This window comes from Gopherus evgoodei, chromosome 8 (assembly GCF_007399415.2).
Source record: "Gopherus evgoodei ecotype Sinaloan lineage chromosome 8, rGopEvg1_v1.p, whole genome shotgun sequence".
Classification (NCBI taxonomy): domain Eukaryota; kingdom Metazoa; phylum Chordata; order Testudines; family Testudinidae; genus Gopherus; species Gopherus evgoodei.
In genome coordinates, this window is record NC_044329.1 from 102,020,001 (window position 1) to 102,047,831 (window position 27,831).

At 44.0% G+C, this 27,831-nt stretch overlaps 1 protein-coding gene across 4 annotated transcripts in view; it reads right to left on the reverse strand.

Moving 5' to 3' along the window:
- Nucleotides 1-11,173: 11,173 nt before the first annotated feature.
- PODN (podocan) overlaps nucleotides 11,174-27,831 on the reverse strand; it is a 41,006-nt gene continuing 24,348 nt past the window's right edge. For all 4 annotated transcript variants that reach the window (XM_030573546.1, XM_030573547.1, XM_030573549.1 and 1 more), the window contains 5 exons: nucleotides 26,461-26,576; nucleotides 23,736-24,393; nucleotides 20,928-21,076; nucleotides 15,243-15,433; nucleotides 11,174-13,398 (listed from right to left, as the gene is read on the reverse strand). In XM_030573546.1, coding sequence (XP_030429406.1) covers nucleotides 15,271-15,433; nucleotides 20,928-21,076; nucleotides 23,736-24,393; nucleotides 26,461-26,576 — 1,086 coding nt within the window. In that variant the 3' untranslated portion in view covers nucleotides 11,174-13,398; nucleotides 15,243-15,270. The remainder of the gene's footprint in view (nucleotides 13,399-15,242; nucleotides 15,434-20,927; nucleotides 21,077-23,735; nucleotides 24,394-26,460; nucleotides 26,577-27,831) is intronic.

Consider the following 27,831-nt stretch of genomic DNA (forward strand, 5'->3'; position numbering starts at 1 on the left):
TCCAACTGAATTCCTTGCAGAAGAGGAACATAGAAAGGGAGTTGCCTGAGGTGCAGTTAGCATCCTGGGTTTGGTAATAGGCAGTTTTAAGGCACTTGACCATTCTTGCCCTTGATTGTTGGCAGTCCGGTAGATCCTCCAGCATCTCTGAGATACTTTTGTACACTCTTTTCAAAGTCATGGGTCTCAAGCTCCTCACACCACAGTTGTAACAGAATCTGACTGTGTTCCTCTGACTCACTAGCAGTGTGCTTGATGTTGGGCTTCTTCTTATTGTTGGACATAGTTAACACACAATATGGTTAATTGTGTTTACAGTTGAGCAGCTCCAGCTGGGGGTGTGGGCTCTGGGGTAGAGCCAGGGATGAGGAGTTTGGGGTGCAGGACATGGCTCGGGGCTGGGGCAGGAGGTTGAAGTATGGGCTCTGGGCTGGGGGGTGTGGGCTCTGGGCTGGGACTGGGGCGGGGGATGAGGGGTTTGGGGTGCAGGAGGGGACTCCGGGCTGGCGCACGGGAAAGGATTAGGGGTCCCAGTGGCACTTACCGCAGGTCTTAGGAAGCGAGCATCAGGTCCCTGCAGCCCCTAGGCACATGGGTGGCCAGGGAGGCTCCACACGCTGCTCTCGCACTCACAGGTGCTGCTGCCTCTGCAGCTCCCCTTGGTCGCGGTTCCCAGCCAAGGGGAGCTGCGGAGCCAACGCTGGAGGCAGGGGCAGTGCACAGAGCCTCGCTGGCCGCCCATGCGCCATGGAGCTGCATGGACCTGGAGGCCGCTTCCGGGACCTGCGCAGATCTAGGGCAGGCAAGAATCTGCCTTAGCTCTGGTCCCCTGCTGCACCGCTGACCAGACTTTTAATGGCCTGGTCAGTGGTGTCGACCAGAGGTGCCAGGGTCCCTTTTCGACCGGGCATTCTGGTCAAAAACCAGATACCTGGCAACCCTAGTTAAAATTCTAATGGAGATGAGGCATGGATAGTTTTTAACCTTGCTGTAGCGAGTCAAGGTCAACCCTAGGTGGTGGTATAGGGTTGGCCTCCACTAGCTACATTAAGGTAAAAACTACAGGACCTTGTCTCCACTAGGATTTTACATTGAGTTAGTGATGGAGTGACTTGACTTAGGCACCTAAATCCAGGTGATGGTTCACAGCTAACCATCCCAAGCAGCGACTCTACCCAAGCCTGTCTGTGAGGTGCCTAAAACCCAGATCAATGTTAGCCACCTATGGCCCAGATCCTCAAATGTACTTAAGTTCCTCTCCTTTCCTCTCCTTTTTTCTCCTGGCTAGTTTTAGGTGGCTCCCTGCTCAGTTCGCTGGCTTCTGAGAATCCCTTTTTAGGCACCGAACTCTCCCCCTACAATGCATGGGGCACCTGGGCTCCTGACTCAACTCTGTGAATTCCACTGGGCAGCAGGGCACCTAGGATTTAGGCACTGCAACCCTGAGCATTGCAATGCCTGTGTCCCCTTTGTGAATCTAACCCAGGGGTAGGCAACCTATGGCACGTGTGCTGAAGGCGGCACGTGAGCTGATTTTCAGTGGCACTAACACTGCAGTGTCCTGGCCACCGGTCCAGGGGGCTCTGCATTTTAATTTAATTTTAAATGAAGCTTCTTAAACATTTTTAAAACCTTATTTACTTTATATACAACAATAGTTTTATTATATATTACAGATTTATAGAAAGAGACCTTCTAAAAACGTTAAAATGTATTACTGGCACGCAAACCCTTAAATTAAAGTGAATAAATGAAGACTTGGCACAGCACTTCTGAAAGGTTGCCGACTCCTGATCTAACCCTTAGTCTCTCTGTGTCTCAATTTCCCCATCCTGGCCGCCCATCAGTCACTTTCTACTGTCACCTGCCCCTCTGCTATGATCTCTGTAGGTCAGTCTCTTAGGCCTGGTCCACACTACGCAGTTAAATCGATTTAAACAGCGTTAAAGCGATTTAACTCTGTACCTATCCACACTATAAGGCATTTAAAATCGATTTTAAGGGCTCTTAAAATCGATTTCTGTACTCCTCCCCAATGAGAGGAGTAACCCTAAAATCAATATTACTATATCGATTTAGGGTTAGTGTGGACGGAAATCGAAGTTATTGGTCTCATTCCTTTATTGTAGCTACCCAGAGTTCACCGCTCCAGAAATCGATGGTAGCCTAGGACCATGGATGCACACCACCGAATTAATGTGCCCTAGTGTGGACGCATAAAATCGATTTTATAATATCGGTTTTATAAAACCGGTTTTAGTAATTTCGATTTTATGCTGTAGTGTAGACGTAGCCTTAGTGATTTTTAGCTCTCAGCAGTCTGGGCAGACACAGTGCCACCACCACACCTGATTTCAGCTCTTATTGAGCACTTAAAACAACAAAAGGCTCGTAATGAATCCTATTTATCTCTATCTTGAAACAGAGAAACAGGTTAAACCAGACCAAGGACCCCAAAGGAGAGTCCACATGCCTGGCTAGACACCTGTCCCTACACAACCAGGGGGTTGGCCACTGGAGACTCCTGTGACTGTGAGGCTTGTTTCCAATCCTCTGTTCGTTCATGTATCCGGGCAGAGTTCCTCTGGGCGGCATCCACTGGCTCCCTTGATGCCTTCAAGGAGAAGTGGGTGCTGTCCGGGGTTCTCTGCTTGGTGTCCCCATCAGGCTCCCTTCTTATGACCCTCTGACCGCACTCCTGTCCCTGTTCTTTTATTAGTTGTCCCCCAGAATCAGTTGGGTTTTTGAGATACTGTAGATCCTCCCCTTAGGCGTGTGGGGGGGGGAGGATCTGTTAGCAGTGAGCAGGCTTCCGCCTGCCCAGTTCCCAGAAACCAAATAGGTAGACCCCTGTCCCCACCCCTCTTACTCTCACAGGAGTCTGGCTTAGCAAGTTCCTTTCAGCTGAGGGTGACCCCTCAATCGGGACAAGCTCAGCACAGTTCTGCTCCCCTTTAGTCATACAATAAAGATAACATTGATAGCAACATTTCACTACCCCTGCATTCAGTGCTAAAGTGATTTGTAACCCAACACCAGCCAAAGCTGTTCACTTGCAGCTACACAGCTCCTGTCTGCTAGATACCTATGCAGAGTAGGTGTGTTCATGTAAATACAATTTGCTCTTAAAGTCTCTCCCACCCCAAATAACAGTCAGGAATGAAGAACAGGAGTACTTGTGGCACCTTAGAGACTAACACATTTATTTGAGCATAAGCTTATGCTCAAATAAATGTGTTAGTCTCTAAGGTGCCACAAGTACTCCTGTTCTTTTTGCAGATACAGACTAACACAGCTGCTACTCTGAAACCAGGCAGGGGAGAGTTCATTCAGACCCTGCTTACAGGGACATTACATCTTTAGCATTTTTTCCCAGAGAAGGGTATTTTAATAAGATGGAAAAAGCAAGGGAAGCAGATTTTAAAATGTTTTATGTTCCATGGATATCTTACATTGCATCTACCACAAACACTGTAAGAGCTAGAAGAAAAAGAAAAAGAAAAAATACTAATGTTGAAATGTTTCATTATGATTTCACTGGTTCTAGTGGTTTTATTGGTTATTATTATTATTATTAGGCTATTAAAAATGTGGAAATTACACAGAACCAAGTCAAACTAGACATTTTGAGCCCTAATCTGCCAATCTTCTGTTTCATTTAAATATGTTAACTGTTTTTAATCTTTGGTGGCTTTATTTCTCGAAAACATAGTTAAACTCAAAATGCAGAGATATGCCTAGTTTCAGCTGATCAATAATTTACTCAACAGGAATACATTGTTTTAAAATGGACCTTGCCCCCCACTCAGGTTTTTATACAGGAATGACTATACCTACATCAAATTATTCATGACATGTAGATAATAAATAAACTGAATGAAGCACACAAATGCATATTAGTGGAGAAAGGCCCTATTTACAAAACCGACAGCCAAATGCTAACTGTCCCAAAACTTGGGGCAGGGATAACTGTGGTTAGGCACAGTTCAAGTTGTCATTTACACATTAGAAGATTCAGAAAGCGATTTCTCGGGGTATGTTTTCACTCAGGTGATCAATACATGAGTGTAAGTGCAAACAGTCCAGGCGCAAACAGCCACACTGCAAAGTCATACCAGAATTACTAGGTCCTCACTGGTGTTGCACTGACCTGCATGTGTCACTAACTGCGGGCATATGCCATTGTGCCGCAGTAAACTGACCTGCTCTATGATTCTTTTTAGAGAACTGCGGGAGAACTTGTTTGTCCTTCTTAGTACACAGCAGGAATTGTGGGAAGACATTGGAGGACTATCGGCAAGTGATCAAGTGATTTAACATATGCTGTAAAGTAGGTGGGCTAACAGCCTCAGTGAAAGCTTCAAATAACTTTTAGCCCACAAAACCAGATGAGCCTTCTAGCCCAGGTTGAAAGTACCACTAAACTCGGTGAGAGGGTTTTGCGTGTAGATAGGAGTGGGATTAGGGACAACACGCAAGTAAGAGCCTGAGTTAATTCTGTAGTAAAGACCTACCCACAGGTTTTTTTCTAATGTTGCCAATATAACATGCTACCACACCCAGAGTGACTCGAGCACGAGACATACTAATTCCTTCATCTGTGGCTGAGAGACTATTGCAAAATTTAATATCATTTACTGATCCAAAGCAACATCCTTGACATTGCCATAATCTCACACTACAAACAGATTTTGGTATTTCCATCTGTTGTATAAAACAATTTGAAAACCTTAGCATACATTTTAAAAGCATTTAGAATGAGGACATTTTAGACATAGCATCTGGTGTTCGTCTGTTTAATGTTCTTAGACATTCAAATTGCATTTCAAGATTTTTTTCAGTGGAAACACTTTGTATGACTGATTGATTGTACGATACATTCAATATCCACTCCCTCTATATATAACTCCAGCTGGCTGACTTCATAAATGCATGACGATGAATCAGAGTTGCAATATAACACTAATATTTTCCTTAATAAAAATGCAGAATGCAAGGCTTCTGTAGGGAATTCACTCACTGTTGCTTACACTAGTAATTGCTTTGTTATATTGCAATAGCTTCCATAAAATGAGTCCCATTCGGGAGAGAAACTGCATGAATAAAGCAGCCTGCATTTCATGAAGTCTCAAACTCAAGTTCTCTAAACTTATTTGAGCGTGCTAGAACTTATAAAGCAGCTATTCCCAGACCAAAACAAAAAAAACAACAACAGCGTGCTAACACTGAGTCCCCAGGCAAGCACAGATGCAAGCAGAATGGGACTGGGTCCGCTGGGAGCTGCGCTCCTCAGAGTCCTGCAGTCTCAGCCCTGCCATGGACCAGGGCAGGGGCACACAGCGGAGAACTGCAGGACACTCAGGTGCATAGCTCCCTACCATACATCTGCTGCTACAGGTGCAGTGGGTTTGAGAGCCGAGTTCCTCACAACCTTTCAGCTTCCAATTGTCACCTCTGTCTTCACTCAAGCACCCTATGGACCATAGAAAGGGCAGCGGCACACAGCGGAGAACTGCAGGACACTCAGGTGCATAGCTCCCTACCATACATCTGCTGCTACAGGTGCAGTGGGTTTGAGAGCCGAGTTCCTCACAACCTTTCAGCTTCCAATTGTCACCTCTGTCTTCACTCAAGCACCCTATGGACCATAGAAAGGGCAGCTGATAGCATGACAAACATAGCTCTCAGCTTTATTACTAATGTAGCAACCCCACCTCCTGAGGCAGCTTAGGGAACAAGCCCCATCTCTCCTGCCTGCAAGGGGGCAGGGAGATGGGACTTGTCCTAAACACAGCTCAGGAGCTGGCATGACAGCCCAGCTCCTCAGTTGTCTGGGGGGTGCCTCAGGGTTCTCCTGTTGGCCCCAAACCACTTCCCCCTTTACCCTCCTAATGGGCATCTGGGGGTATTTCAATGCGGGCCTGGGGGAAGGAGTCTCCAGGCTCTCCCAGCTGCTGTTTTTCCACAGGAAAGGAGACCCTGCAGTTCCTTCCCCCAGCACTGCTGCCTGATTGTGTGGAAGGGCTCCCACAGAAATGATCCCCAGTTATTCATTTAAGGGCTTGTCATAGAACTCCCTTGTGAAAAGGAAGGTTTTTTTAACAAGCCCCATGATGGGTAAGGGATAGGACTGATCAAAATTTTTCCATCTATAATCTTTTTGATGTTCTTTTTTCCTCCCCAGAGAAAATTGGATTTTCAGTTAAAACAAAATTTTCACCAAAGAAGTGTCTGCTTTCTTTGGAAAACTGATTTTTTTTAACCAAAAGAGAATAGCCAAACCCCCAAATATTTCAATTCTGAAATAGCATTGTGGTGCCTCCTGGGCATTGTAATTCAGGGGTCTCATGCTCCCATTTTCTGTGGGGCCAGGCTCCCCAGGTGGACTTTCTCTCTAATGATGCACCAACCTCCCTGCACAAAGAGGTGACCTCCAGTGGTCATTAGAGGCACCTGTGACCCACAGGAGTGGATGCAGGAGCTGTGTTTGTGCCTGCCTTTTACTAGCTGCTTCCATCATGCTTGGGGACAGGGAGAAGGGCAGCTGGAGCAGTTTATGGCAGAGAAGGAGCCACTGCAGCAGCTCTCACCCCCCACCAACACATCCCCTTAACCAACTCTGAACCTCCCTCACCCCACACAGCCCAGCTCCTCTTCCCCAGTCTCCTGGGCATTCCCCACAGCACTCACTGTGCAGAGTCTTCAGGCAGGGCAGTGGCCATTTTCCCTTCCTCTCCCATCAGCTTCTGGGGCTGCCTGACTGGGCTTTTCTCTTCAGCAGACCCCTGCCCCCTCTTCCAAGGGAGATCTTCAAGGTGTCCCCTCAATCCATGAGGGGGCCCCATCTTCGGGGCAGGGCTGTTTTGCCCCACACAGCTCCAGTCTGTGCCTGACAGGCTGGGCCTGGAGAAGCCACATCCCCCAAAGTGAATGGGGTTGTCTGTCAGAGCCCAGTCTCACAGGGAAACTGCAGCTCTATATGGCAGGATCCTTCCTCACAGGGCCTCCCTCTCTGTCGGGGGTAGGCAGGCCTGGGCCTCGACATGAGGCTGCTCTGCCTCTGCAGACTCCTCCCTATAGACTGGGGGAAGATGAGGGGCACATCCACTCCCAGAAGCAGCTTATGGTGGGGACGGGAGGGTGGAATCGCCACTGCCCACCCCCTTCAGGCCCTGAACTCTCCGAGGGTGAGTTATGGGGTCCAGCAGGAGGACAGGGGAGCCGCGCTGGAGAGCGGTGGTGAGGTTTGAACATGGCGGGGGAGGGGAATGAGCAGTCGAGGAGTTAGTGCATTGGGAGCTGGGTGTAAGAGCAATGTGGGGGGATCGAGAGTGGGGGCAGCACACTATGGGTTAAAGAGAGTGAGGGGACTGGCAGGAAGAGGATGTGGGGTGCAGAGCGGGAAGGTGGGAGGTGGATCTGAGACAGGAATGGGAGGGGTTGCATTGATGTGGGTGGCAATGGAGCTGAGCCAGGAGTGGGGAAGTGAGGCGGCAAAGCTGAAATGGGAGAGTGGTGGGATTTAACGGGGGGTGGGGGAGGGCTGAACTAGGGTGACCAGATGTCCCGATTTTATAGGTATAGTTCCAATTTTTGAGTTTTTTTCTTATATTGGCTCCTATTACCCCCCACTCCTGTCCCAATTTTTTTACATTTGCTGTTTGGTCACCCTAGGCTGAACTGAGTCAGGAGTGTGTTAGGGCAATGGACAGTGTCAGATATGAGGTAAGATGGGTAGGAGAGCAGGTTGGTTGGCAGTGAGGGGGTATGTAGTGGCAGCAGTTGCAGGAAGAACAGAGCTGAGATCTGGACTGTGGACAGGGCCAACTCTACCATTTTTGCCACCCCAAGAAAAAAAATGCTTGGACTGTGTTGCCCCAAGAATGGATGGAATGCCACCCCTTAGCATGTGCCACCCCAGGCACGTGCTTCCTCCGCTGGTGCCTGGAGCCTGCCCTGACTGTGGAGCATGGGGGGGGGGGGGGAGAGGTGCAAGGGACTTGGATATCTGGACAGTACTGATGATTGCTAGGAAGAAGAAGCTCCTGTGGTTTGTAGATTGTAAATTTTTAAGTGCAGGGACTGCTGATGAGGCTAGATCCACAAAGAGATTTAGATGCTTAACTGCCACTTTAGGCACCCCACTCAGTTGCCACCAAACTCTTGAGCACCTAAATTCCCCAGTCACCTAAGTTTCTGTCACCTAAATTTCTGATAGTAGGCATGTGCAAAGTCACCTCAGTTCTGACACCTAGTGTCTAGCTTATGCCAGCCCCAGCGAGATCTTCAAACTAGCTGATTCCCTGCCTATCTCACCTCCAGTTACAGATCTGGTAGGACCACACTCAGTGTCTCCTGTTGAAACTGTTCCGCTTTCTTTAAACACTTAAATATTTATTAGGCCAGCGACCAAGAGCGTGAGAAGGTTTCTACAGCCCAGGGGTTAAGGACCCACATGGGATGTTAGACTCAAATTCAAGTCCCTGCTCCAGTGAATCAGTATTTTATATAAAGCTTTCTCAGGCGAGATAGAGAGACCCACCCCACTCACCCAGATGCTAGGCATTTACCTGTGAAGAGAGAGAACTGGGTTCAAGTTCCTGTTCTGCATCAGAGTGGGTCTCCCACAGCTTGACTGCTGTGACTACTGGGTATAAGGGCTCTTCCTCGTTTGTTTGAAATGACTGACCTGACTTAGGCACCTAACAACAAGAGAGGTTGGGCAGCAGTAGATCCCAAGAAGAGGACGGTGCCTCACATTAGGCACCTAACTACTTTTGGTGGGCAGGTCTTAGGCCCCACCCCTCTCCTCAGCATTTCCCATTGCCTAGTTTAGGCACTGCAAAACCTAAGGCCCCTTTGTGGATCTAGCCCTATGAATCTGTAAAATGGGTAGCACAATGGGGCCCCAACTGCAATTGTGGGCTGTAGGCACTTCTGTATTATAAATAATAGACTAGACAAAAATTATAGAAAATACAGTGTAAGGATGAATCCTGCCCTAACTGGATTAGGGCTGGCTAGCCCAACAGGACATTTCCTTCTCTACCTATTATATGTGAAATGTTGTCTTTGGCCCATACCCTGATGGCAGGAATGAGTCTGTTCTCCAGTTGTAAATGAGAAGTTGTTAGACACTTGACAGAGCAGCATATAGAAGTTTCTGTGGAAGAATGGAACTCTGCATCCCATAAGAGAAAAGGAACATACACATACTCGCTTGTTTTAAATCTCACAAACCACTAACCTTGTTCCTCTTCAATAGTTGCAGTGTCAGGAAGAATCAGAATCCCTCCAAAGGTTTCAGTTTGAAGGAAAGTGATCGAGTCTTGCTGGTGAGAACTTACCAATCGGATAATTAGGTAAGTCAGGTTTTTTTGGGCTAACATCCATGACAATGTGCTTCTAAATCCACAAAAAAGTAATGACAGTGCAAGCTTCCCTCACTCGGAACTGGAGGGCTAACTCCAGTTGTCTGAGGGTTAGTTTCAATGCCCATTCAACCCTTTGCCTTACAGGTACTTACACTGGCTTGGTGCCACTGTAAGAACTTCAACAGGTAGTTAGAGAGATTCAGCATAGGGCCAACTGCAACATAGCACTGTACCAAAGTCCAGTAACTCATTTAACCTAGGCTAAAGCAGGCTCAGACATTAACTTTCACTCACTACTATCATAGTACCAACCAGGGAGCAGAAAGGGGATTGGTAATAGTATAGGAAACTTAACACAAACTAAGTAATTTCCAATATTACAGTCCCAGCACCTACAAGAGTCCCATGCCATAATTGTACTGAAATAGAAAATTGTGTCTAGGGGGGTTTCAAAATTGGTCAAGGTCATTACAGTGTTCTAAAATGCAAGGAATATTTTAGGGAGGGATTTTAGAAAGCACCTAACTATCTTAAACACTTTCAAAAATCCCACCTTAAACAATATATTTCTTCTAACAACTGCTTTACTTTTCTTCGTTTAAGAGCCTGTAGCACTTGATTTTTGGGGTATTTATACAGTCTCTCTTTAAAAAGTTTACTGTACTGGTTGGGGAGCTGGTGGTATTACAAACCATTACACATCTACAATACCATGGAACTGACTGGTGCGTGCATGGCCTTGTGCTGTACAATTTTATTTGCATCTTCTCTATATGAACCAGATCCCATCAAAAATATTTGCGCAGTTGCTGCAGTGAAGAATTTTGTCGAAGTCCAGGAAAAAAATTTTTTTTTCAGACTTGTGCATTGTCTCCATAGTATGGAAAATGGGTTTTAAGAAAAAAATTAAATTGAGGCCTTCATTTGTATACACACTCATACAAGCCATGCAAACATATTGTGTGTTGAAATGCATGCTCAGTAAAATGCTGCTAGGACAGATGTTTCAGATTTGTGCGATTCTCTAGCAACAACATGCATATCAACTTCAAGGAACATCAGTTCTTTCTTCTCAAAGTCTGAGCAACTCACAGGAGAAGACAGTCATACCCTATGGTGGTTGTTGGTTTCTATATTAAATTTCTTTTATTGGTGCAGTATTGTAAGTTAAGCAGATAGGCTGATTTCCAAACTATCCTCATTTTTGTCACAGGGAAAAAAACAGAGGCCCTGATCTTTGGGTCTCTTGGTACTCAGAGCTTCAAGGGCTGGTTAAGACCCTGGGACAAATCCTCCAGAGGTTTTTGCACCAGCTGGGGCTCTCTATAATGCAGAAGCACTCCAACCATACCCCCTGCCCCAGCCACATCCTTCCAACAGGGACAAATACGCTGGCTCTACACCAACCAGGGAATCCCCAGCTGGCTGGTAATGCTGGCTTTCTAGTCCTTCTGAACTGGTAGGTAGAGCACACTTGGTTGGAATAGAGCCAGAGATCTGTACAAGGGATCCTGATTCTCCACTCCCTCCTAGTTTGTAGGGTCACTTACATCTGTGCAAACTGAGTTGCAAACCCTACTATTTTGGTTTGATAGAATGTTATGCCTATTTTGCACAGGCAGAAATAATATGAAATGAGGAATCAGACCTATAAGTTCTTTTTTGAGCAGCAAAGTAGTTTAGCTTGTGATGGACAAAATACATATTGTGTGTTGTATTTTTATTGAGGAGACAGTGGCTTCTTTAAGCCTAAGGCCAGATTGTGGTCTTAGTTATCCTGGTATAAAGCCAGAGCAGGTTTTGTTTTTTTTTTAAATTTCTGTCAAGTTATTCCAGATTTACACTGGTATAAAAGAAAGCAGACTCTGGCCCTCAGACTGAAGTTAGGCCTTCCTTAGCAAATGCTAACACTTGCCCTAGGGGGCCCAATCCTGGGAATTGTTGAATACCCTCAATTCTTATTGATTTCAGAGGCAGATGAGGGCACTCAGTCCTTCCCCAGGAGCACTCAAATGAAATTGAAAGTTTAATGGGAATCAAAAGGTTCTCAGCAACTCCCTGGAAAAAATCAGGTGACTGTTTGTTGCGGGGGGGGGAAATAAGTTGTTAGATGGACCCCATCTTTACCACCATTGCATTCCAATAGCAATGGGTAAAGAGAAGCTTTCAACTGTTTGAGGATTCTGAAGAGCATTGTCACTTGTACATAAGGTAGCTTAAATATCAGCCAGGGCCACAAAAAGAGGGGTTGTAGGTTTGAGACAACTTTGTAAAATATATTCAGCTTTTTAACCCATGCTTTCTCTTGTTAATCTGCTTACATCTTTAGGGGGTGCGGTCTACGGTCTCATGGCAACTCTGATATCTGTATATTACCTCAGAAATACTCTGAATAGTTTGGGGGTGCTGTAAGTTGATCTGTTTTGTGGGGTGACAGTCTGAGTGAGCCGTTATGCTGAGTGATCCATATACATCGCTATGTGGAAATCTATTCCAGAAATCAGTTGGCAGTTGTTTTTTTTGCCTCAAATACATACTTAAAGCTCATGTTTGTATTTCTTGTTCATGTTTAATGTTTGATTTTTGTTTTTTCTTTGTTCTGGAAGTAATTTTTTGCTTTTTTTTTTTTCCCTTGTGTGGCTTGTGGCCATGTTGAATTGTCCCCATTGAGAACTGGCCAGGCCTTGGAATAACTCATGTGTTAGAGAAATCAAAAGGGAAAATGTATAACTAGACCTTCGCCAGTAGGGAAAACAGCTGGCGTAGAAACAAGCCAACAAAACACCTGCAAATAAATCCTAGGAGCACATTATGCAAATAACATGTGCTCAACCAGAAACCCTCACTTCATCAACAACTTCCTTGCACTGATTAGATAGCTCAGATGAAGGACATTACAAGCAGATTAGAACCTCACAGCCCTTACGCTTTGATTCTTATTTTTTCATGTCTGTTTCATGATTTCAATAGGAACTGAGTGCGCTCAGGATATTACAGGAGGGGTCTTAAAAGTGAGAGCAGCTTTAAGGGCCCAACGTCCTGCAAGGGTTGGTTCCCCAGTCTGGCACTATGATGGAAAACCCCTCCCCTAATTGTCCTTAATGACATCTTAGGGTCTGCTTATGAGAGGTTCTGAGTACCCACGACTCTCACTGCCTTTGGTGGTCACAGGATCAGGCCTGTAAGTATGTATGCTATACAATATGCATCTAGTTGAAAATGTGTGCTGCTGCACAGCTCCTAAATATTATTTGGTCCATTCACCTGGTCACTATTCAGGGATATTTATACAAATGCCTCATGGACAAAAAGCAGCAGGATAGAAACTTTGACAAAGACGATAATGTAAAAATGCCTCTCTTTTTTATATATGTACAAGAGTTGTTGATTTGTTTTAAAAACCTTTCTAACATGGGCATATACTGCAGGCTTTGATAGTAGGGATAAGTTACTATGGGATCCAGCCTTAATTTGCTTTTCTCATCCAAATATACATATTGTACTAACAGAGGAATGGATTAATGCAGTCTGGTTGTTCTTATTGCAGTCTGGTGATGAAGATGCCTCATATACTGCTCCACAGATGAAGCTACTGTAAATACCCATCCCTCTTGATTAACTATCAATCTGTTTGGGGTGAGAGAAAAGAGACAAAACATATATATGGTTCATTTAAAATGGAGTGACAAAAACAGTATCTGAAGGCATGTGTTCAAAACAGTCCCATATTGTTGTTATAGATGGAAATGCTAGGGGAAGAGAAAAAGAAGAAACAAAAGCCAGCTTTTGTGAGTTCCAGAGCAATTCCTTATGATCCAGAGTCTTGTATAAGATGAAGTGGAAGCTTTGGGATAGCATTCAGGGTCTCTCCCTGATTAAGGCACTATAACAGGCCTTAATCAACAAGCCTGGCCCAGTGCCACAACAAATAGTCTGAGTGTAGTTCACCGCGCACATTTCTCTAAGTGCTCTCAGTATATCTATATATAGATACAGGAATATATGTCATTTTCCATATGTTTTCCTGCAAAACATAAGGAAGGCAAAAATCAGTTACATAACTTTGGAACTTGTGATTCAAAACACAGTAAGCTTAATGCATGCTGACAGAAGTCAGATGTGTCCCAGCCCAAAACAGAGATGTACTTCTTAGAAGGTTTAATGTACCTTGAGTTATTAAGTGTAAACTATTTTCCTAGGAGATTAGTTTGACCACCAGTTCTCTTGTACTTTTAAGGATAACATAGGTATGGATCTAATACTTGGCTTTCCCAGTAGCTCCTGCCCTGTTCCAACGCTGATAGCTGAAGTAGACAATCCCCAGTACTGAATTGTTCCATACTCTAAGATGAAAACATTTACCAAGGTGGAGACCACATTTGTTTTTACATCTAACCAAATCCAAATTTGAGCTTGGGTCTCCAGTGGCAAAAGGCTCGTATGTACCTTGACCCCTGCCACCTTCCCACCTATAAAAATCCCTTTTTTAAGAGTAGAGCACTGCACAGCAAACAATAAGAAGAACATAAAAATGGTCATATTGGGTCAGACCAATGCTCCATCTAGCCCAGTATCCCATCTTCTGACAGGGACTGGTGCCAGATGCTTCAGAGGGACTGAACAGAACAGGGCAATTATCAAGAGATCCATCACAATGCTGGCTTCTGGCAGTCAGAGGTTTAGAGAGACCTAGAACTTAAGGTTGCATCCCTGACCATCATGGCTCATAGCCATTAAGGGATCTGTCCTACATGAACTTATCCAATTCTTTTTTGAACCCCATTATACTTTTAAATAATCAGTGGTCTCCAAACACTGCTGCTCCTCTACCTTATCGTGTACAATAGAAAAGAGAAAAAAGTTCAAATAGAGGGATTAATTGGCTAATCAGATTGGTAATGAGATACAGAGCTCTTCATCTCTAGGTCACCAGCTCAAATCAGCCCAGGGAGGTAGTGACCTGGACTTGTCATGATCTGGAGGCTCTTCACTGAACCTATGTGAAATGAATAGTAATGGTTTCAGTGCGGCCCACAATGGACAGTGCTAACTACACAAATACCACCCCCACTACAACTGGGACTCTTGTTTCAGCCTTGGAAGGGGTGGTGAAAGTTTGGATGTGAATATGTAAGAGTGATGCTATGGATGGGTCATTATATCTGGATCTAAAAGCATAAGCCTCGAGCTACAGGACCAGGACCATTAGCTCACAGGCATCAGCAGACAGAAGCCTCTAAATGCAGCCCAGCTACTTGAGTGGATCAAAGAGCCACACTGGTATCAATGAGGGTTGCAAGTGGGCATGGAGACTTTGTCATCCCAAGAGGCCATTACTCCAGGCCATACCTGAGACATATCATGGGGGCAAATTGAAAAGGCAAGTGCTCCTGCTGCCACTGCTGTGTGATAATCAGAGGCTGCTAGGGTCTGTCCAGCATTTTTGATAAACACCAGATACACAATGATTTTTTAAGAGAAATTTTCCAACCAGCTTTGACTGTGCCATCGCTGTCCCATTATATTTTAGGATGGGTCCTTGAGTCCAGCACTCCAACTCTTACCCATGATGAGTAATTCCATTTACTTCAATTGCACTATTCTTGTGAATTAAGATTACTTATGTAAGGGTTTCAGGATTGGACCCTTGAGTGGGGGGAGGGATAGCTCAGTGGTTTGAGCATTGGCCTGCTAAGCTCGGCACTGAGTTCAATCCTTGAGAGGGCCACTTAGGGATCTGGGGCAAAATCAGTACTTGGTCCTTCTAGTGAAGGCAGGGGGCTGGACTCAATGACCTTTCAGGGTCCCTTCCAGCACTATGAGATAGGGATATCGCCATGTATTAGGCATAACAGGATGGTTACCTACCACATGCTGTGCTTGAGTCTGTTCATAGTTATCTTGATTCCTCCTCTTCTTCCTCCTCCTCCTCTTCTGAATTATCCCTGTTCTTTGAAGTATCAGTGAATTCAAAGTTCCCTTCAATATCCAGCACCTGTAAATGCTTTAGGCTTTGAAATGTACTTTCCTTCACTGCTCCAACTGCTATCTTATTATACCTTCAAAACAAAAGTGCAACCACTGTGTTTAAAATAACTGTTCTCTGCAGTGTGCTACATTCTAATTTTGAACTTGGCCTTTATGTTACAATATATAATCTCTGCAGATGCTAAGTACAGTACACCTTCTACCAACACAGGAGTACTGGGAGATTAGAAAGTAGCCTGGGTACAAACTTGCCATAGCTTCAGCCTGGCACACAATACCACTCTAAGAAGTACTGTACCAGCCTAAAGAAGTAGCATTGTTCAAAGTGCAAATGCTGATTGGCCTGACTATAGGATGACACTTCTGAGAGTAGGGCCATTTAAAGGTGGACTTTTTTTTTTTTTTTTTTTAAGTTCCAGGTTCAACAGCCTGGATGGCAAAATGCAGGGGCCAAATCCTGAAGTCCGTAAGTGGTCTTTACTCAGACAAACTCCCATTGATTAAACTGAAACTTCTGGCTGAGGACTGAGTAAAACCAGAGGACTTGGCCCTTCTGGATGGGTAGAGGAAGAAATGGAAGGTAATGATCTGTGAACAGCCAGGTGAGGCAGTTATTTATATACCCTGATTATTTTTAACTGTACCACAGTTGACAAAGGACTTTTAGAGCAGGGAAACCCTGAAAATGTGAATGATATGCGGAGTAACTGCTCACTAGGATTCCAACTGATCTGGCTGTCAGAGAAACAGTTGTTCCAGATTCCATCTATTACCTTGCCCCTAACCTCTACAGCTCTACACAGCAGAGAAAAATCACAGTATTGGAAAGTCTCCCATACGTTTCTTTATCCCAGCACCCAGTACTTTCCCTCCCATAGGGAAATGGTACCAGCTGCATGTCCTAAGTTTCAAAGTATAGTGTGTTTGCAGAGTTGTTGTAGTTATGTTGGTCCCAGAATATGAGAGACACAAACTAGGTGAGGTAATCGCTCTCAACCTTTTTGATTCCAGGCACCAGCTTGCTGCCTTCCTACACTGTAGGAGGGAGATCTCAGGGACTGGTGCCAGTCCACAGATTGGTCGTTGAGAAACACTGCTAATGAAACGGGCAATTGAAGGTTAGAAGGCAGTGCGGTGTTTTACAGATAGTTGTAATGAGCCATAAAACCAGTGTCTCTGTGTCCATGGTTTTATCCATCTAGCAGTTATGAATTTAAGTTCCCAGGCTTGCTTTTGAAGATGTTGTGCAGAGACAAGTTCCCCACAGACCAGCACACACCAAACTGAAGTGGCACCAGACCCTGCCAGAACAACAGATGCAAAACCTGCAGACATATTTCCTCTGCTACAATGATCAAAATCCCACACAACACACCTTTCAAGATTCATCAATCTTACACACATCTATCACAACATGTGGCTGAGTGCATTATCCAGTGCATCAAATGCCCCAACATTAACTATGTGGATGAAACCAGACAATCACTACACTCTCAAATGAACTCACGCAGACAAAAATACCATGTCACCTGTGGACGAACACTTGTCACAAAGCAATCACTCCCTATCTGACCTCTCAGTACTTGTCCTCCAAAGGAAACCTGCACAATACTTTCAAAAGATGAGCCTGGCAACTTAGATTCATAACTCTGCTGGACACTAAAAACCGCAGACTCTGAAACACTGGTTTTATGGCTCATTACAACAATTTGTAACACACAACACTGCCTAACCCTAAATTGCCCAGTTCATTTTAAGTGATCTCCTACAGGGTGAGTAAACCTTGTGCCTAACAATCCATCCCAATTTGTATTTAGCTCAGACACTCTGGTTTCCTTCCCCAGACCTGAAGAAGAGCTCTATGAAGCTCAAAAGCTTGTACTTTCCACCAACAGAAATTGGTCCAATAAAAGATACTACCTCACCTACTATGTCTCTCTCAAAATATAGTGTGTTTGTCTATGAGACTCAAGAACACCTGTTGACAGTTTTAGGTTTTTTTTTCCCCTTAAATACTGAATCAAAGGCTCCCTGCAGAAACACAACAAAGTGCAACAATTGTTAATCTGTAAACAATGTATACACACTAATATGTATTTTGAAGGCTCCTTCATGTCTATTGCATGGCCTATCACTCTTGAATGTAGTCACTGTTGTATCCTCTTAAATATTCCCAGATGCTATAGTATTTAGTAGAATGCCTTGTCAGCCTAAGAGATATTTGTCAACAAGAAACCCTTAGTCATCATACCATTGTAAAACAATAGCATGATGACTAATGGCTTCTTGTTGACAAATATCTCTTAGGCTGACAAGGCCTTCTACTAAATACTATAGCAAGACATTTTAGTGTATTTGTTTTATATACACACATTTTTATATAAATTTGGTTTCTGATTTGCATCCAAGTTCTCACTAAATTCTCAGAACCCTGAGCAGCTGGATTCAAAGACAGTAGGCTTTTAAATTATTGCATAGTAAGCAAATCAAATTATCCAGGAAAGGATTATTCAAATCTGTAGGTAACACAAAGCAATTTAATTGCATATAAAGGAATAAGATCAGACCATATAAAGCTCACTAGGCCATGCACATCCCAGGCTTTCGAACACGATACTGCAGGGATCAAATATCAGATTAATCAAATATTCCATATTAGCCAGGGGTTTTATAAATCCTGTGAGCAGTATTGCTAACATCAGTCTCTTAGAATAATAAAAATACATACATTTACTGGACCAAAAACTGATTTCACTTGCATTAGTGTAAATCCTGAGTAACTCCATTTAAATTAGTCACAACTGTTTGGATTTATGCTGAGTATAGATGAGATGAGTATGTGGCCCATTACACCTACCAAGTATATAGTTAAAAAACAAACTCTTCATCTGGTGGGGTTTCTAGTTCAATGCTATTTAATCTAAATTACATCCTGGATAGACATCAATATCTAAAGGTTTGCAGTGATTTACAAAGCAAAGAAGCAATCTTTTCCTGAGCTAAAAGGATGGGAAAATATTAAGTCTCTGTCAGTGCTGTGGGAAACTGAGACCTCTTCATTTGTAGGGCTTTTCATGCTCATGAGTTTTGAATTTGAACAGAGCTCAGGAAATAAATTGTCCAAGGCGTGTATGAAACTTACTCATTGAAAAGTTTATAGAAGTGAGTAAACTTGGCCCAAGTTTGGGGTTTGCATTGAAAGCTGATGAGTTTCACTTTTCATTTTGAACATTTCACCCAGTTCTAGTCTCTGTCCTTAATTAACTTGAAATTCTGAATATAAGGCCATGAACTAGTTTGAAACTTTGGGTTTCTATCCCTACATTCCAGTCACTCTTCTGCAGGCAAGTTCTGTTCAGTGCAGGACAATGGTAGTGGGGGATGTGTCTGCATGGCCCTGCCACTTATGTGTGATCTGGGCCATTTGTGCTGCCTGAACTGTGTAAAGTGGCCATAGCACACTTGAGAACGTGGCCCCACATTTCGCACAAAGTGCACAAACGGCCACGTTGAAAAGATTTGCTGTAATATTGCTGATTGTTACCAATAGTAAGATCTCGTCTTCAGCAAGCATGGCATGCTGGTTTTGGGGTCTCTCCCAACCTCTGTAGCAACAATAATGACTAGAGCGAGGAGCTGAACAAATGTATGCTATTATGTGTTTCCTCTGCGCTATAGATTCTTTAGACTTGTGAGAGATATTAGAAATCGGAGAGGCACGGCAGGTGAGGTAATAACTTTTACTGGACCATCTTCTGTTGGTGATAGAGTTGCCAGGTGCCCGGTTTTTGACCGGAAAGTTTGGTTGAAAAGGGGACTTGGCAGTGTCCAGTCAGATGTACTGACCGGACACCAAAAGTCCAGTTACCGCAGGGTGCAAGGAGGCATGGTGTCATTAACTGATACTAGACCCTGCTCAGCCAGGGCCACTTTCTACCTGTAGGCAGGCTTCTTGTCAGGCTGCAGCAGCTCTCATCCCAGCCCCAGAGCAGAGGGAGCCCAGCTGGAAGGGGAGATGGAGGGTGGAGATGATCCAGCAAGCGACAGGGGTGCAGTCTTATGGGGGAAGGGCAGAGCAGGGGGCGGGGCTTCAGGGGTCCAGTTACCTGCCATTAGAAAGGTAGCAACCCTAGTTGGTATGCCACACAAACTTCGAGCTACACAGAGCTCTTCCTCAGATCTGGGCTGAAGAAGAGCTCTGTTTAAGCTTGAAAACTTGTCTCTCTCACCAACAGAAGTTGGTCCAATAAAAGATATTTTCTCACCCATCTTGTCTCTCTAATAAACTGGGACCAACACAGCTACACCACCATATAATAGAAATCAGAGTCAGTTTTTTGGCACAGGATTGAAAATGCTCCTTCCCAAAAGATCTGCAGGGCACTTTCAAATGGTTATTGAAAAATCAGTTATTACACAACATCAGGACTAGACCAATCAATCTGCAATACTACAGAGATCAATAGTCAAACTGTCAGCCACTCCCAAGTTGCCTCCTGGTGGCCAGAGGTGCCTCTGCAAAAGTCTGCCTCAATTTCCCCTTCGCTCAAGGCCCCTTTAAAAGTCCACATGGTCCATATATTCAAAACATTCTCCTTCTGGGGTCCAATTCATTAAGTGCTGCACAAAGTCATTCAAAATAGAACTCAAACCTACAAAGTCTTCACCCCAATTTCAACTGGGCCCAGCCCCTCCTCTCTGAGGGTCTGTCTTCTCTTTACAGTTTATTTCTTTTACCCCAGTGCTAAGCTGGTCACATAGTCCCTTCTCCCTGTGGGTCTGTCATCTTGCTCTCTCAGCATCCCATACCTGGAATATGGCCTTCTCTACAGACCTTCCCCACTCATGTTTTCTCATTGCTCACATAGGGTGCTGCAGGAGCCTTTGTAATCCCTGCAGTGTCTGCAGGAATCTGCCAACCCACAGCTGTCTCCCACTTTATAAGGCCAAGATATCTCCCCTTAAATTCAACTAGGCAGCAGGTAATCAATCCAGGTTCACTGGATCTCACTCCCTCTAAGAGGGCCAGGCCAATCACCCTATGCCACCCATGATCATAATCATATCATGGGCTCACCCCTTCCCCACAAAACTGCCAATGCAACACACACATTGTGCAAAGTTATAGTCATGCATGCCCCCAAACCACTAACAAGCTTCTATTTGCGATACTATAGATATTCAGGACTGAAAATCAGTGGCAAGGCTGACTGAGTTAAAATTAGACTTTCCAAACTTGTAGTTCCTGGCTATATCTGGGCACAGGATAAACACGTATACTGACATCCTACAGTCTCTCTAATCCATCTGCCTGACCCATTCTTATAAACACTGAAATTTAAAAGGATGCAGCACTCAAAGCAGAGTGAGTGCATGAGGTGCACACATGACCTCTTACTGCATATAAACCTAGCTGCACCCTGGATTACTGTACGATCAAGTTGCCCATAGGAGAAGCTAGGATTTTAAATGCCTCCCCTTCCCCACACCCCTGAAGCAAGCAATCACAAAAGAGAATAAAGCAAACAATCCTGTGTGCAGACTCAAAGTAGAAAATTCCCTTACCTGAGGAAAATTCCTTTTATGTTGGGTGTGGATTCAAAGGCATTCTCTGATACCATGGTGATCTTGTTGTTCTGGAGATATAGATATTCTAGGGATCCTGGCAAGTCCGATGGAATAGAAATCAGCTGATTGCCACCCATATCTAATAGCTGAAAGGAAGAGTCAAAGCCAGGGGTTAACTGAAGAGATGAGTGTAGACAGCAGCAGCACCAACCATATTTCATTACTGGTGAACCAGATTATGATGTGTGAATCTCAAAAGGATGGGTATTGATAGCTATCACTATGGGTAACCATCCAGAAGTTAGGTACAAGTGCAAAACCTATCCCGGATTACTGGGTCTGAACATGTGAGTAGGAAATCACCTGAAAAAAGGTAGGTAGGTTGGGGTGTGTGTGTGTGTGTGTGCGCGCCTGTGTGTGTGTCTGTGTCTGTGTGTGAGAGAGAGAAAGAGAGAGAGTGAATGAGTGAGAGAGAGACTGAGCATTTTCAACCCTGTAAAAAGGTTCAGTTTCAGTTCAAGGTGGAGGGATTTTTATGGTTTCGAACCTCGTTTCACGTCAAGATCACTGTGGCCAGGAGGATTCTGGGCAGCCAAAGCTGTAGGGGGTCCTGTCCTCCCACAGTGCTATTTAATCTAGCAGTATCACATCAAAGATCATGCTGCTTTCTTTAAGGGCACCTACATTTCTCTATCCCTATCCTCATGTATTAGTCCAGGCCTGTTTGTAAATGAATGAAAAACATACTGGGTTTCAGTTATGCATAGAACTCCTTGGATGATATTCTCTCAAACACTTCATTGATTAAAGTTACTTTTCAAATGTTACTTTCAAAGTTACTTTACAGACCAATGTGTTAGCTATTAGCTAGGGCCTGATGCCACAACCCTTACTCACATGTGCAGTCTTACAGAAAGAAATGGGCCGAATATTTCTCCAACTCCCTATCTAAGATATATTTGTGTAGCACCAATTGCCATAATATCTGGCCACTGCTGTGTGTTACCATTACTGCAAATCTGGAATTCCATTGACTTCAGTACATTCATTCTGGATTTAGGCCCCAAACGTGCAAACTTGCTTAACGTTGCTCATTGACTTCAGTGGGAATAGTCACATGTGCAAAGTGAACCATGTGGATAAATATTTGCAGGATTGGGGCCTTACTCAGCTATAATTTGTCAAACCTGCCACAATAGGGCTACTCATGTAAGAACTGCAGGGTCAACCCCTTAATGAAGTATACATTACTGTATGCTGTAAGAGAAATAACTAAGTAATAAAGCCACTCAAAAAAATGCAGTGTGCCAAATGCAACCTCCTTAGAGGCTACTTGAAGAAAAAAATGGGCCTGTTATAGTAATATCATTTTTCTTGAACAGAGTTTACCATGTAGTAGGGTACAGCTGGACTCAAGGGGCTCTGCACTACTCTGACTTGACACTAATTTCAGTGGTGTGACAGTGGCATAAAACCAGAGTTATGCTGAAGTGAATCAGACCCCTAGATAACAGAAGCTTATCTCTTCTTAATAATTAAAGCTTCCAAGATCTTAAGAGCATTTGGTTTGGTTTGAAAACAGATGGGTTAGGATGGATAAATGTCTTTAGTACTACAGTGAAACAATCCCACCATCTGTAATCTTCATTGGTAACATCATCCTTCAAAACTAAATTCCATCTTTGAACTAACCAGCTTTGAAATACAAACATACAGAAAGTCACACTTTAGGTTACCTGCCTTCATTAAAAGCACCGAGTTGACAAGACAATTAAAAAGGTATGATAAAAATCATGGGCCAGGGCCTCACCTAGTATAAACTGGTATTGCTCCATTAATTTCAATGGAGTTATGCCAATTTATACCACCTGAAATCTGATGCACCATTTTCTCCATAGACTTCAAGAGCAGAACTAACATGAGATGAACTACTGTACAAATCAAAATTCTTGGCATGTCTGAAGCCCTTACGCTGATAACCAGCATCACATACGCTCTGCATCTCTTATCCCTGTGGTGCTTTCAGATACAAAAGCTCCCTCCCTACAGTGCATTAATGTAGGTACAGTGGATGGTTGCCATATGACAAGAGCAATAACCTTTAATGCAGGAAATGGGGCTCTTGCCTAAAAGGAAATGCAGACAAATCCTTCAGCTACTGACAACTGCAAGATCATTTTGCATATCCCAAATGTGATTGTTCCTGCCTGCCTTATGTTTCTATTCAACTTTCCCTGATAATTAACTGAAGGACAAGCAGTTGATTGAATCCAGGCCTTCTAACTGCTATCCAGGTGCCTTACCCAGCTGAGCTGCTAAATCCTACAGCTTGGCTTGTCTGACTGTAAGCTGCTATGGATATTTTGTGCATTAACAGCTTGTTTTGTTTATGCACTCCTTGCCTCCCAGTGTCCCTCCCTTCAGAACTCTACACAATAAAGCTTATTTAAAACCCTTGCGGGTGAGGAGTGGCATTTTTATGGCGGCATCTGGAGTTTTAGTTGCATGAGTCATTAATATCCAGTTGAAAATAGAACACAGCTTCAGAGTCCAGGACCAGAGAAATCCTTATGTTTCCTCTGATAACAGTACAAAGGCGGCTGTCTTTCTATTTAGGAGGACAACTCTGCCACAAGTCTTTTAAAATCAGATAATTTCCCCTTTCTACACTGTCCTGCACTTAATGTGCAGGCCTAGAAAATAAGGGCCAATCTGAACCTAGCATTAATGCTCACTGAATTGGACCAAGCAAATAAAGAAGGGACATCCATATTATCAATACAATAGAGAAGGTGGTGTTTCTACCTGGAGACTGCTGAGTTCTCTCCATGCTCCCCTGTGAATGGAATTGACTTTCAGTTTATTGTTGCTCAGATAGAGCTCCTGCAGCTTTGTCATTCCTGCCAGGGCTCTTCTTGGAATGGTGCTTAGGTCGTTCTCCTTCAGTTTGAGAATCTGCAAGTTCTTTGGAAAGCCGAAGGGCAGTATGTGGAGGTTGTTCCCAGAAAGATCCAAGGACTTCAGCAGTCTCAGCTTGCGGAAGGCCTCCCGATGGATATGAAGGCTTGTGATCTTATTGTAACTCAAGTTTAGCTCCTCCAGTGAGTAAGTGGTAGCAAAGTCATTCCTGTTAATCTCAGAGATCTGGTTGTGAAGTATCATAAGTGTCTTCACTCGCCGAGGTAGCCCACTGGGAATCCTTTCCAGCATATTGTTGTACAAGTGGACAGTGTGCAGCTTCTTCAAACCCTGGAAGGCTAGCGGGTGGATCCCTCGGGCTTTTAATTTGTTGTTGTGAAGTAGAAGGTACTCAAGGTTTCTAATTTGGATCAAGACGTCCCTGCCAATCGTCTTAATTGCATTCTTTTCCAGGTGAAGGAGGACGATGTTTCGAGGTAAGCCACTCGGGATTTGTGAAAGATTATTGCTGGACAAATCTAGATATTCAAGGCTGGATAGTTTCCTTGGGAAAGCAGGAAAGAAAACATTCTCCATTTACATACTGCCAAGTGAAATAATAATCTGTCTCCCTGAGGGGATTTATCCCCTTTTTAAAATACTTTCTCCCTCCCATCCTGGCCACCCTGCTACTTCCCTTACTGTCCTTGATGTTGTATCCCTGGTGGGGACAGCAGAATATGTAGTTCCTCACTGGCCACTAGGGGATATCCAGTGCCATCAAGAACCTGCTACACTTGCAGGAGAGCTGGCTGGATTCCATAAGCATCTGCCAGGGAGCTGAGATCTGCCTTTCAGCTTTGTAGTTCTCTCCGTTAACACCACATACAAAATACTACAGCCAAATGATCAAAGTTATTGCATGCCACCAGAAACACAGGTAGAGATGCAGTAGAAAGACCATTAAAATTTAAAAGTTCTGCTGTCAGTTTAAAATGACTACATCACAATCGACAATAACTCGTGTCTCATTTCAAATAAAAGAGTAAATTTTCACACTAAAAAAACAAAGTTTTGACTTTGAGATGATGCTGAAATTGTTCTCACCAAAGGGGGAAACATAAGCTCAGAGGCCTATGCCAAGATTATGAACTTCTCGTGACCTCCTAGTATTATGGAAGTGATTCAAAGCCAGATCTGCTTTGTGTAAACTATTCAAACTAGATTCTAAGGACTCAGTTGTAGCTAAAGCAAATCTTCAGTGCAGGCACTTATATCAAATGGATGCACATAAGTGGTATTGAATCCTGTGGCACCTTATAGACTAACAGACATTTTGGAGCATGAGCTTTCGTGGGTGAATACCCACTTCGTCAGATGCATCTGACGAAGTGGGTATTCACCCACAAAAGCTCATGCTCCAAAATGTCTGTTAGTCTATAAGGTGCCACAGGATCCTTTGTCGCTTTTACAGATCCAGACTAACACGGCTACCCCTCTAATAAGTGGTATTATTTCCCAGCTCTGTGTTTCAAGGCATTTCTGGAACTGAATAGCTTCAAGTCAGACAGTATACTCTACTTATATAATCTGTATGGCAATGTATATCCCAGGAAATATGGATTTATGTAGTGCAACCTTCATTGACCACTGAGTGCAAAAGATCAAACCCCATCCCCACTGCGAAAGGTGATCTGTGGCTTAGCTGGAGTGATTGTGCTGTGCTCATCCAACCTTATCAGAAATGTTACACACTACATTATTCTGGAGATAAAAATAGCAAACCCACAGATAAATTACTATGCAATTGTCAGGATGCTAAATAGTGGCGGGAAGAATAAAGGGGTTGTTGCATTTTCCTTTCTTCATAATTTGACAGGTTTGTAGAGTACATAGCAAGTTATGGGCAGGACCCAGGTACTGTGAGTCAGATCCTCAGGTACAGCCAGTCAAGTACTCCACACAACTGGGAAGGCAAAGGTAGCTTTTTGACACACTGATCCCAAGAGTCTCAGTTTACCCATAGCACAGCATAGAGAAGCCAAAGGGCTATTTTAAATTCCACCAGCTTATAAAAAACCCTTAGGGGCCATTTTACTTCTGGGAAGTATCAAAGCACAGCATTCTCCAGCTTTCCTCCTACACTGGGGTAGCCCCATGGCAGGGTAATCCTTAACTGAATAATTAGGGCAGTTTTCAAGTTTGTTTTGCACTGTGAGAGCAGCACAAAGGAGAATCAGCAGAGCTGAAGATCTAGCCTTAATGTCCAGAAAACTGCACTTGGATCTGATCATGAAAAGTGCTGAGTGATCTCACTTCCTGTTGGTTTCAACAGGAGTGGAGCCCTAAACTTTTACTGACTTCAGCATGACTCTAGGCCTCTCCCAATAGGCACCTGGGATTTTGCATGATTGGGCCTGTAGCTACCAGGGAGCTAGAATCATTGGTGTCCTTTGTTTAAAGACACTGTCTGATACCAGTTCAAACTGTTCACCAATATGTTTGCATTTGGATGGCAGCACTTGAATTAAGGCCTTTTCATACAGACCCAGTAAATAAAATGGCACATTTTATAATAGAAACCTTGTACATGTAAAGAAAAAATAGCCAAATTTAAAGAGCAGAGTCTCACCAGAAGGTTTCATTGTCCATCCCTTCATTAGTCAAGTAGTTGTTCTGCAAATACAGCTCTCGAAGGCCCGCAAGATCATTGAAGGCTCCTATGGGAATCTTTTCCAGTTTGTTGTTCTATAGACACAGAAAGAGCATTATTAGTCTGAGACTATCTGAGTCTAGAGAATAGTCAGGCACAGCTCTGAGTAGCTATCATCATAGGCCTCATGTCCGTGGGCATAAGCAGCAGTAAAAAATCAGTTGGACTAGCATATGATACATGGGGATGTTACCAGGCTCTGAGAGAAGTATATCCAAACAGTAGGCCAAATCCTGCAGTCCTTTCTCACTCACTCTTCTGGCATAATTCCCCAAGAGAGTTTTGACTGAGGACAGAGTAAGAGAACTGCAGGATTTGGCCCATTAACAGGGTCCTACTTACTGTACAGGTTCCTATTCCTTCCCCCCAATAAAGCTATGCACCTAATCAACCCTGGCCAAAGAATCTAGACTCAGCAAACCAGATTCCACTATAAAGTGGACCAACCAATTCTGCAATCCTAACAATATTCCTTATCTACCAAAAAGTACAGTTCCTAAGAGTTAGATTCCAGAAATCTACCTTCTCCCCTTAATGTGGCTTCTGAGTGGCCAACAGGCAGCCAAAGATAAACCTTGCTGTTGCCCTGAGCCAACATTAAAAATGTTGCATTCATTGGTGCATTCCATTTACAAGCAGGAATTATAAATGGGCCCCCACACTTTTAGAATATACAAGGCACTAATGTTGAATTTGGCAGACTCAAAACAGTTCAAGTATATGAAGAATGCACCAGACACTGGGACAGCTTCATGTCTTATACATCATCTCAATCAATGGGACTACACCAGTGTCGAAGTGATCAGAGAGAGGAAAGAGACAACATGACTGTGTCACATCAAAACTAACTCTGCCTCTCCCCTTTCAACTCCCAGCGGCTAGCCCTCATTTATTGTTGCTCTCCCATTGGCTGGTCAAAACAACAGGTTCATGTGTCGCTACCAGCGGATGACACATTTTGGAAACAAATCTCATATTTCCCTCTCCGATCCTCCTCTTTTCCCCCACAGGGTCCAAGACTGCCCATCTCACAGCTGACTGAGGAAAGACAGTTAAAGCCCAGCACTGGGCAAACTCTGGGTCTTGATTGTGCACAGGGCTGAGTACCCACACGTCCCGTTAAAGTCAATGGGATTAGCGAGCACTCAACATCTTGCAGGAGTCGTCCAGCAAGTCACAAGATTAGGCCCTTTACCTCTCTCTAAACTGGAGACCCTGTTCCTAAAAAGTGTTGCATGAGAGTCAACGGTGAAACCTTAAAAGGAAAAGGAAAGCAGGGCAGGCAACAAA